This window comes from Rosa rugosa, chromosome 1 (assembly GCF_958449725.1).
Source record: "Rosa rugosa chromosome 1, drRosRugo1.1, whole genome shotgun sequence".
Taxonomy (NCBI): domain Eukaryota; kingdom Viridiplantae; phylum Streptophyta; class Magnoliopsida; order Rosales; family Rosaceae; genus Rosa; species Rosa rugosa.
Genome location: NC_084820.1, coordinates 7,804,169 through 7,816,284, shown reverse-complemented (window position 1 = coordinate 7,816,284; position 12,116 = coordinate 7,804,169). Strand labels below are relative to the sequence as shown.

General features: G+C 40.0%; 2 protein-coding genes across 2 annotated transcripts; one reads left to right on the top strand and one right to left on the bottom strand.

Moving 5' to 3' along the window:
* Positions 1-1,622: 1,622 nt before the first annotated feature.
* On the top strand, positions 1,623-6,030 carry LOC133714167 (guanine nucleotide-binding protein subunit gamma 3-like). The gene is made up of 5 exons (XM_062140244.1): positions 1,623-2,584; positions 4,044-4,096; positions 4,266-4,310; positions 4,394-4,438; positions 4,961-6,030. The coding sequence occupies exons 1-5, from the start codon at positions 2,435-2,437 to the stop codon at positions 5,445-5,447; spliced, it is 780 nt and encodes a 259-aa protein (XP_061996228.1). The 5' UTR covers positions 1,623-2,434; the 3' UTR covers positions 5,448-6,030.
* LOC133714156 (subtilisin-like protease SBT1.8) lies at positions 5,794-8,764 on the bottom strand. The gene is made up of 2 exons (XM_062140233.1): positions 6,965-8,764; positions 5,794-6,734 (listed from the first exon to the last, which is right to left on the bottom strand). The coding sequence occupies exons 1-2, from the start codon at positions 8,604-8,606 to the stop codon at positions 6,073-6,075; spliced, it is 2,304 nt and encodes a 767-aa protein (XP_061996217.1). The 5' UTR covers positions 8,607-8,764; the 3' UTR covers positions 5,794-6,072.
* Positions 8,765-12,116: the final 3,352 nt, after the last annotated feature.

Sequence of the window (12,116 nt, the reverse complement as noted above, 5' to 3'; positions counted from 1 at the left end):
GAGACCACTTGGCCTCCATTTTCGGCTTTCGGAGGTGGACCCACATCGCCGCCATGCCTCCGCCATCGTTGTTTGGGTCTGTTCAGAACCAGAACCAAATCGCTTCCCCACATTTTGTTCTGTCGGAATTCGATCGGGAGGCGGACAAGGACAACCGCACCGGTTTCGGGTTCCCAAGTATCACCTTCGGTGGTTCCATGGAGCTCATGGCTGTGCCCAAGAGGAAGATTTCTCCCCACAAGAGAGGCATAAGGAATGGCCCAAAGGCTTTGAAACCTGTTCGGGTTATAATCCGATGCAAGAGTTGTGGTCGAGTCAAGCTGCCACACTATTATTGTTGCAGTGGACATAAGGGAAATGACAGTAATGGCTCAATTAGTTAGATTAGATGTTGTATCTGCCTTATAAGCATTTTAAGCTTTCTTTGTTGGATTTGTTCTTTTCCTCTTTCCCATCAATAAAGGGTTTGCTATCAAGTGGCTCGCTTCTAGTTCTAAAAAAAAAATTAAGGAGATATTTATTTGCTCCGGTGATTTAAAAAAAAAGAAAATTATTAACCGTTACATTTACAACGGTAACAAAAAAATTATAACTAAAATTTCCTATAAATACCTCACCTCTTATTTTACTTCTCACACCAAAAAATTCATCTTTCTTCCTCAAAAACTTTGTCGGTGGTGTACATGTGATAAAAGTGTCGGTGGAGTTAAAAAAAAAAAAAAAAGTGTGTCGGTGGACATATAATTTGTCTACCAATATATTTCTTTGGTTGCATTTTCAAATTGTTTATCAATACTATTTATTTACATCATATATTTCTCATTTTCAAAAAAAAAATTAATAAAATATTCGATGAACAGTAACTGACTGGTGACCCAGACCCAATGGGTGGAAGCAAAGATCCAGTGGCAGTGAATAGTTTCCTGCCCTGGTGACCTGTTGACCGTGACCTGGTGACCCAACGGGTGAACTTGCTCTTATGGACCAATTTAACTGAGTAGCTTCAAAATTCAAGCTCCAACTCCAAAAGCTCTAGCTACAAAAATACAGGTCACATAGTTACAATCCAGCCTAAGTTTCTCAGATCGTACCTGACAGTGCAGAAGGCCATACTTTAGCATTGAACAATAAATCATGTAAAAGATCTTGGTCCAAGAAATAATGGCATCAAAAAGTATCCCAAGGGGTAAAAAAACAGGATACATAATGTGATTATCCCAAGGCAAAGATTTACACATAAACAAGCTTTGTAAATCACTGTCATTTCTGTAATCTACAGTGAATAATCAGAAAGAGAAAAAGAAAAAATGGTGTGATTGGCCCCAGAACAAAAGCCCAGAAAAGAAAGTAAGAAGCTTTTGGCAGTAAAAAAAATCCCCAGAATTGCCTGCACAATTTTGACAAGCTCTGAAGTGAAATTGGAATTTTACCCAGAGATTTGATTTTGACCTTGATGATGGTGGTAGTTCTTCTCAAAATCAGGGCTGATTTGTCCAAACACATCCAACGATCCACCCACCACCCTTTCTTCTCTCTCCTACGCAGCGGTCACGTGCGGTCTGTGGTACTTACCATCGTGCTTTTCGCTTCTTCTCTGCAATTTCTGCAAAACCCATCAGCGGTTTAAGACAGACAGAGAGAGAGAGAGAGAGAGAGAGATGAAAATTTTAAATAAAGGCTCTGCCTTTTTCCTTTCTATAATGGTTAAAAACTCCAAACCCTCACTCAAACTCGATCAAAATTTCTCAACTTTGCCCAAATGGGATCGTACACAACAGTCCCTAGTTGCAGTTGCAGCCTTTTTTCACAGCCGTCTTTACTGTTACCTCCTCCATTATTATCCTTATTGAAATGCAAACTATTATTATTACTACTGCTACTAGTACCAACCATGCACAAAGATACTACTAGCTCTATTTAAGTCTGTGACACAATTTCAATAATGACGCTCTTTTCAGCCTCATTATAAAGTATAAACCCTTACCCTCCTCTCTCTCTCTCTCTCTCTCTTTGTTTACCGTTTAAACCTCTCCCCCATTAAACCCTTCTTCTGCAAAACTGTACAATACAGAGAGTTTTTCTTTTTTCTATTTCATTTTCTGGGTCGTAATTATCCCTGTCAGAGACTGTAATTACTGCTCTACCACAGACCTTTTGTGTATACCATTTCACACCTACCTTCATTTGCCGCTTCTTAGTTTTTCTTACTTACCATTTACTTCTCTCTCTCTCTCTCTCTCTCTCTCTGCTGCTCTGTTTCAACCTTTCAACGGTAGCAGTAGCAGTAGCCGTAGCCCCATTACTGATTACTGAGTTTCTCTGAAACTTTTTCACCTTCATTGCTTCTTTTGTGAACTGGGTTTTGGTGGTTCAGGAATTGGGTCTTGGGTCTTTTTGGGCAAGTCTTGTTGGCCTGAAATTTGTCTGACCCCAAATGGCAGCTCAGTCTGGTTGTTCTGCTCCGGTTGTGCCTTCTCTGCCGCCGCCAACTCCAAAGTCGCCGCCCCAGTACCCGGATTTGTATGGCAAGCGCAGAGAAACCGCCAGGGTTCAGATGCTTGAGAGGGAAATTGGGTTTCTTGAGGTACTGAGGTTTCAATTTTTAACTAGCTAGCTTTTTAAAGTTGCACTCCATCTGTGAAATGGCCTAGATTTATTTTCTACTGAATGTTCTGTGTTTGAGTTGCATATTTGAATCTGTTCCGAACTTGGTGTTAAAAATTTCAGATTAGGAATTTGATTATTTTGGGTTAAGATGATAAATTGTGAGGATTTCAAAGTCTCTGGTTTGTCTTTTTTCTAGTTTTCAACCGAGCAAAAATTGTACGTACGTGAAAACAAGCTAAAGAAAGAGGATTGAGCAGTCGCTTTCCAGGACTCTATACCAAGAAAAACAAATTAAAAGAAGCACATGACTTGTCGACTAGAAAATAAAAAACCGTTCTTGGCTTAAAAAGGCTTTCTGTTTCTTTAGTTGGAACACAAAAGATTCAGCTTTTGATTTCATTAGCTTAATTATGTCAAACTGAAAAGGTAGCTAGGACTTCCATCTCTGTGAACTGTAACACCATTACTAAGCCAGTGTTCTTATAGCTAAGACCGTATGTTGGCTTAGCAGTTAGTTTAAACTTTAAAGTTGAGGATGGAGTTGAGAATTTAACCAAAGAGCGTAGGAGATTAGTCCTAGTTACTTTTTATGGACTAATAAACTTGAAAGCTTCAGACCCTCTTCGATAGTAATCTTAGAGGTTCATCTGGTGAATGATTCTCTTCGGTTTGTCTTGTTGGAAAATTTGGTCTGCTATAGAGCTATAGTTAACTTTGTTTAGCACCATAAACCCCACCCTTTTGCAGCAAACGACATGGAGAGTGAGCTCTCTGAATTATTGCTTCTTGTTCTGGTTTAATTTGGCCATATTGAATTATAAAAATGTAGGCCAAGTGCATGATTGTGTTCTGTTTCATTGTGGCTGGTATCTGTTCTCCAGTCAATGGGTACACTCATAACGTGTTTGTCAGGTTTTGATTGACTTCATTGATACCTCCAATTGTGTTTAACCTGGTCAAATAATAATATGGATATGTTTTGTTGACCAAAACTTCAGACAGGTCTTTGTGTTCAATTTGATCTATGATTATTTACTGGAAGCCACATTTTTTTTCCATAGTGGACTATCAGATTATAGGTTCCCAATCAGGGACTGAAATGAATGAGGAAAAGTCTATGTAGGCTACTAGCCAAAAGTGTACTTTTATACCTCTTAATCTTCCTTCTTAGACCTATAACCAGATTCCTGCTATTGTTAATGTGGTAGCTTTCTTCTGCTGCATAAATTAATAGTAGTAATTGTAAACAAACCTATGTTCAGATTGGAAACAAGTTATTTTGAAATATTAAGCAATAATAATCTCACTGGAAATTTGCTTCTTAATCAAGTTTGCAACTCAAGATTCACTTGGTCTTATTATTGGTATTTTCTTGATTCCGCCTCTTAGCTTCTGTGGAAAGTTAACAAGCTTATTAATCTTTTTCGCTTTTGCAGGAGGAACTAAAATCTGTTGAACGCCTTCAACCTGCTTCCCGATGCTGCAAAGAGTATGTTAGTTTTTCAATTACCTTTCGAAGGCACCTAGTTTTATAGTAAAAGAAACTGCAACTGAATATCTTTGAAATTTGTTTGTTCTAGCCATGTAAGAAAAATGAGGTGATTCTCTTTATATAATGTTAGTCATCTTCTAGTAGATTGAATATGATTATTTTGCAGGATTGCTGATTTTGTGACTGCGAATCCAGATCCGTTAATACCTACGTAAGAATATCACCAAATTTTTGTAAAGTTTGGTTTGCATTATGTGCATTGTAATCACTATTTTGTATTTATCTGTCAAGCAGAAATCGAAAGAAACGACGATCCTGTCGCTTTTGGAAATGGCTCTGGTACCATCTTCTGTTTACTTTTCATTTCTTGTTCATCATTTTTCAAGAGAAATACTGCTCTAATAATAAGATAAAATTATTTCAAATAAAGAAACTGTTAGCACTATTGAACTGAGAACAACTCCCCAGCAAATGTAAAGTATGCTGTGCTAAAAGATCATGAAGTACTTGAATTTTTTCTATCGATAGAAATGTGAACCCAATCTTCATCCTAAGTCCTCAATTGTATTTCTGACATCGTAAGTTATTAGTTTATTACTTATCCATATATATGCTCTAGTCTTGGGTCATTTGTTAAGGAAGTATGATTTTGATGATGCCTAAAAACTTAATATTATTGATGGAAGTAGCAGTAAAGCTAGAAAAGATTTTGTGTTTGGTTCCTAAAATAACAAGATTAACCTCAACATTTGATTAGCAGTATCTTTGGCCTCTTCTTCTCCCTCCTCTGTAATGCAGTGTCAATGAATTAGACATAATGCCTAAACTTCCTAATATGACATAAGATTGTTTGTGGTACAGTGGAATGCCCTGTTTTAGCTTGTCATCGATTTGCTGTTGCTGCTGTTGTGATGGGTGCTCTCTTCACCTAGAAATGCCACGCTGCTCCTGCTGCGGTTCATGCAGCGGTAAATGCTGTGGTTCATGCAGCGGTAAATGCTGTGGTTCATGCAGCGGTAAATGCGGTAAATGCTGTGGTTCATGCAGCGGTTCATGCTGTGGCTCATGCAGCGGTTCATGCTGTGGTTCATGTAACTGTAATTCGTGTTTCAGTTGCCCTTCACTACCAAAGTGGCGATGTTGCTGCTCATGTCCTCGATCCCGTTGCTGCAAAACTAGTTCATGCAGCAGAAATTGCTGCATTTTATCATCGTGTTCGTGTTCATGTCCCGATTGCTCTTGTTTGAATTGTTTCAAATGGAAATGCTCTTGTCCTAAATGTCCGAAGGTACGGCCTTGTTGCTGTTGTAAAATAACCTGCTGTAACCCTTGCAGTACATGTTTGTAGTATTCATGAATCATGACGTCTCTTATGGAAGCTCTGTATCATGGCTTTTTCATATTTAACTAGTCTAGATATGCTGCAAATATTCAGGGATTCATAAAATTGTGAGTTTATGAAATAAATTTTATAGTATTGGCCTCTTCATTGTTGGTTTTCTGATGAGGAAGTGTGTTCGTTATCATCTGCAATGACTACTCTCAAGTCTCCTAGCCATTCTGATAAAGAGCTTTACAAGCCATAACTAGGCTCAGTTTAAGTTCCTAGGTCAATGAATCCCTGTAATCATTTCTGGGCTTTGGGATATAATTTCTATGTTAATTCATTGCTAGTATAGTTTCTTGCTCATTGGTTTTGGGAAACTGTAGTAGCAAATGGAACTATATTATATGTAAGCAACCTCCACTATGCAATTAACACAGTTGTGTCATTCTATTACATTAGTTTTCTAGCCAAGGCATTTGCAGTTCTTTCATGACAAGCTCTACCTAACCTTTGAACTGCCTTCCTTTTAGGCAATGCCATAAGAACACAAACTCTCCCAACTTTTTTGGTACTCTCCAAGTTTCTGTTCTCTTTGTTGGCCAAACTAGCTCCAGAAAAACACAAGAACAAGAACCGGTTCTCAACTTCACAACAGCGTCCATGCAAAAGCAACTGGGCTCTTAACTAGGTGTAGGGGGTTTGCCCACACGATCGAACCAAATTCTGACCTTGATGTTCTACTGCCGCCCTTGGGAGACACAAAGGTGACTGTGTACTTCTTCTTCTCCCCTACAGTTGCAAAGAAAAGCCTTGAGGGTTTAACAATAGTCTTCACTCCAGGTGGTCCGCTCACAATGACCTTGTATAAAGAACCTGCAGTCCCTACATTTGTCAATTCTCGACTGTATCTCACAACCCTCTTGTTCCCAAACACAACTGAGAATGAAGGGTAGTTGAGTTGTCCAGGATCAGAGTACTTTCTTGCGCATGTGACGTTTCTCTTAGCAATGGCTTGGACATGATCGATGGTGTAGTCCAACGAGCACAAAAATGCAACATAGTCATCGCTCGAAATGTCGTATACAAGACCCGGCGTGACGGCTTTCGAGGGATCGACATGGCCAGAACCATGTGCCCACGGATTCGAAAATGTGCCACCGGCGGCATCACGGAGAGGAGACATGGTGTTGTCATGTGTGTACGCTGTAGTCATGAGAGCGGATTTGATTGCACTTGGGCTCCAATTGGGATGGGCCGCTTTGAGCAATGCTGCAAGCCCACTTATGTGTGGGCATGACATAGATGTACCTACAAATAAACAAATCAGTGGTTAATGCAAACATTTTGTACCGTGTTTTTCGAAATCTTCGAATGTGACATAAAAACGTGGATCCACCGATCCAGATCTAGCTCGAAATATGTCATACACGGATGTATGATAGAATTTCCGATCACATTCATAAATGTAAGGTTAGCAGCAAATGATGTTAAGTCATGAACGTTTAAGAAATGTAGCCGTTGGCAAATGACATGCATACCTGACATGATGTTGAACTGACTCTTCCTAGAGTCCTCCGCAAGCCCAGTGGGCCCAATAGCCTCTGACCATGCAGCCAAGATGTTAACCCCTGGACCAATCACATCGGGCTTCAAGATCTGGGGAGTAACCAAATTTGGCCCACGAGAGCTAAACGCCGCCACAACCGGCGACGGCCGCACATTCAGCACCGTCCCACCAAAGCTAATCACCGCCGTCGGATTCGGATCTGACTGTGCATACTGCCTTATCAAGTCACCCACTTTCCTCCCAACCGCAACAGCCGGTAACAAGTGACTGTCAGCCACCATTTCCTCTCCGCTCGCGGCGGTGTTGGCGAGTATCATCCCAACCCCACCCGCGGCGCGTACAACTCCACCTTTCTCCACACGTGCGTTAACTCCCCTGTCGCAAATCACCACTTTCCCACGTACCGACTCCGGTTGGAGCGAACCGGGCAAGCACAGATTGCTGGAGCCGTTAGTCCCCTTGTTGTAAACCAACCCCACCGGTTTTGACCCCATTCCGGTGCCACTGTAAAGTGACACGCCGGTGAACCGGTTTTTGTTTCCGAGCAAAGCGAAAGCCGGGAAGTCCCGGTCCAAGGTTCCGGCTCCAACCGTCATGATCCACGGGGCTGTGTTGGCCAATGAGGCCCTACTTGGCCCGCTATTTCCGGCCGAGCAAGAGACGAAAATGCCCCTCTCCATGGCGGTGAAAGCTCCTATTGCGATTGTGTCCCTAAAGTACGGGGCGGACCCGCCGCCCAAAGAGAGCGACAGCACATCAACTCCGTCGAGGATGGCCCGATCCATACCCGCGAGGATATCGGACCCGAAGCAACCCGTGGTCCAGCAGACCTTGTAGGTGGCAACCCGCGCGTGAGGCGCCATCCCACGTGCCGTCCCGCTCGCGTAACCGAGCAGGCTGGCGTTCGCCACCAGCGACCCGGCGGCGGTGCTGGACGTGTGGGTCCCGTGGCCGTCTTGGTCCCTCGGCGACTCGGCCTCTTTCGGTTTCTTCATGTAGCTTCCGCCGGAGGCCATGCGGTAGCCTTTAGAAAAGCTCCGGGCTCCGATCAGCTTCTTGTTGCAGAGAGAGGGGCTGAAATCGGTTCCCGACTCGCACTGTCCCCGCCACCTGGACGGGATCTCTGGCATTCCCGCATCGTTGAAGCTCTTGGACTCCGGCCAGACTCCGGTGTCCAGCACTCCGACGATGACGTCATTGGAGGCCTGGTTCAGGTCCTGGAGCGAGTGTCCGGCCCAGAGCCCATTAGCGGTTTCCAGGCCCAGAAACTCGGGTGTTCGTGTGGTGTGGAGGTTGTATAAAGTATCCTCGAATACCCCGATTACAGATTCCGACTGCCGCAGAGTGTCGGCCTGTTCGGGATCTAGAGAAGCGGCGAAGCCGTGGTAGGCGGCGTCGTAGGTGTAGAGGAGGGCGTCAGAGTCAGAGTCAGAGTCAGTGTCAGAGGAGAGAGCTTGGAGGTTGGCGGAGTACCAGTCACTGTGGGTGGCGAATGAGGAGGGTTTGGAATGGCGCTTCATCTGAACTATGTACGTCTGTTTGGCGGTTACGGATAGACATGGCAGAAGAAGTGTTAAGGCTACGAACCAGAACTGGGCCTCGGAGGAGGCCATGGCTTAGGCTTAGATAGATTTGGTGGGTGTGTGTGGATGGTACTGGAATTAATGGGAACGGAGAAGAAGAAGAAGAAGAAAGAGAGACAGTGTCCAGTCGCTTAACAGCTGCGACTGTCAGAGAGGATAAAAGAAGGAGGAAGGGTGGAAGATGAGAGAGACTCATGTCGGGTTTATAAGCAAGTTGGGATATTAAATCCGACCTTCATTTTCCTCTTATTACTGCAATGCCACCATCTTCTTCACCTCGCTACAACAATTTCTCATTTTTCTTTCTTTGCACCATTTAATCTCATTCTTCTTGTTTACTCTAATTTTGAAATTTTCTTCTCTTTGTACACAATAACCGGTCTGTTTTGAGTCCATGCACGAGTGATATGGTCGATTTTTTATGAAATAGGTTTTATAAGCATGAACGATCCTGAATTCTTAATGGTACGTGCAAGTATAAGGTAAACATCCGTCAATCAAAAAAGTATAGAATTGAGTATCGGACTCTTCTAGATTCGAAGAACGTTGTTGATTATATAGGACGAGTAAGAATACAATAATGAAATCTGTTAAGTGTCACATCCTTTATTGATTAGAATTTAAAAATTGTTAGTTGATGTTGAGTTCATAACAAACCACATGCATGCAGCGACTTCTTTAGGCTAATAAACACCATTAACATTCATCTAGCTAGTAGCTTCAGTCTTTTACCTTCATTATTCTAGTTGGTTAGTAGCATGAAAGAAGAAGACGATGAAAAGACTGTGCATTTGGATTTTTGGATATCTTTCCATTTCGTGTACCCATTACAAAGACCAACATGAGTCATGACCAATTATTAATTCAATGGAATCAAAATGCAATTATTTTCATGCATTCACGGGAATGCCTTAGATCTTCATCTAGGTTTTCCATTGGCGATATATATATATATATATATATATATATATATATATATATATATATATATATATATATATATATATATATATATATAGTATGAACGCGTTTATTATTTTGACATTTGGTGAATGAAGGAATTGTATTTTTGCTGCAGATGTGATTGTTTGTACTGTTTGATCTGCAAGCTCTGGTTTGTCTTCAACGAACAAGAAGAAGCTACACAGCTGGAGACGCGTCATTTGAAGTGTCCACAGCGTCCGAGCACGGCCAAAGTTATCTCTGTGAATTCCCATCGTATAATTCCAATCCTAAATAGCTTGATGGTAAAGCTTTGTCTTCCTTACATTGCAGTATATGTGGAGACATGGATTTCGGATGTGCTCGTAAAAGATGTGTGATTGAACTCATCAACCATAGACATGAATTTTGGATGTTGGATCGTACGTAGAGGATGTGTGATTGGACGCATAAACTATTGATCGTATAAGTTTTGAGGATAGATTGAGTACAGATTATATAAGTCTCAATTTCCTTAGAAGTTTTAGATTTATGAACTCTTTTTCATATATTACGTATATAACTTCTATCAACGAGAAGACTAATGCTATTAATGATGAAGCAACTAATAATTTCAATAAAAATTTTGAACGTCAAAAAATGTATCGAAACGAAACTTGAATAAATGAAAGAGATATATATTCTCTTAATCACCAAAATTACACTGGAAATTAAATACATCAATTTAGAAAGCACAAACTCGATATTCAAGCCATGCATTATTGCTCTTCGTACTTTTGATAATTAGGTTATAGCAACGTCAAAACTTGGGAAGCAAACTTATGAATTATCATATTACAATTTATGGGGACATATTGTCAAATAACACATAGGTAGGGTAGGGTTATGTTACGTAAATCGATCACCAGATTTTTCGATTCAAAAGGTAATGTTGGGATTGAGCAAAGGTTAATTTTTCAATACAAATGTGTTATCTCCTCGGGTGGCTAAACCGTAAATTGGTGACGGGAATGGGAAGAAAAAGAAATGGCACGGTGGTCGAGATAGAGAAGAATAAGAAGGAAAACTGTGCCATGCAAATTATTTTGTCTTTTCCTATTTAGTCGTGGAAAAATGGAAATAAGAATGTAACGGCTACATTAAATTGTTTTTTTAAACCGAGAAAAAAAAAAAAAAACGGCTACTTTGGTTTCGTCATCTCTGTTCAGTCTTTTTTGACTGTAACTGTGAGACTCTACATGGCAGTTAGGCGTGCATCAGTGCATGGACTTTACTTAACCCCAAGGCAAACTACTCCCACGCGCTCTATTTTTTTTTTTTTTTTTTGGAATTTTATCTGCCTCCTTTTCTTTTCAAAATTTGCTGCTTGATTTTTGGGGGCGGTTATTCATTTGATTTTCTTGTCGGAAAAGAGGTAAAGAGGAGATATTTTAATCATTCATCTAACATATTTTAAGCAAGTAATAATAATTGTTGTCTTTGAAGTAGATGTGGACTTTTGACACTGGAACACTAGACTGGCCAGAAATTTACACTTTTTATAGCATGTTTATTTATCTGGAATGAAAAAAATTAGAAATCAGAGACAATTGAAATGGGAGAATGAATGAATCGATATGAGAATATTTCATTTCCATTACGTAGTTTACTCACATTTTGAAATCAAAATAAGATTGCAACTAATTAGAATTGATGTTATTTACTGACATTCACGAATCATAATTAGAACCAATTCAATTATTAAAATACCCTTATGAAAGTCACAAACTTTACAGCTTCAATTCACCATGATTTGTCATCATCATTTGGTCGTGGTAAACTAGCTTTTTGACATGTATATCATGAAATTTACTTCAGGATAAGGAATGCCTATTGTTCCTCATCTACATTATGCAAGCCTAGTACTTCTACAACTTTCATGGGGCTCCGATTATGTTGAGAATTTGAAATGAAACTAGAAAACCTTGACTTAATCTGATTATGAAATGAAGAAAACAAAAAGAGAAGATTAGAGAATAAAGGAGAAAGATAGGTCACTAACCAAAAGAAGTCAAAGCTGTTTCTTTTACCATATGAGCTTCGTCGTTGTTGTTTTCTAAGGCTGACTTAATTTATTGTTTTCTATTATTTAACCGATACGATAAAAGATTTGACCTAAAGAGAATCATCTAAGTCATACTAGATCTGACCTATTTTCACCTAATATCCAATTATGTATCTAGTCTAGATTTGGTAATTTCTATACAAAATATGGAAACATAGAAATGGTTAATTTCCATAACTTGGTAACCATTTTAGGTATGAAAGCCTCTTGAATGATTTTCTTCTACCCAAAATATCCTTACATATTTTAAGTAACTACAAATTACCCATCGTCCTTAATTTCTTTCTATGTTTCCGTATTTGTATAGAATTACCGAATCTAGACTTGATCTAGCTATACTTAATTGGATATCAGGTGAAAATACGTCAGATCTAGCATAATTTAGATGATTCCAAAAGAAATTTAGGTCAAATCTTTTATCGTATCGGTTAAATAATAGTCTCAACCCAGATTCTAAAAAGAGAAAAATAGAAACTATCAGTTCATCATACCGA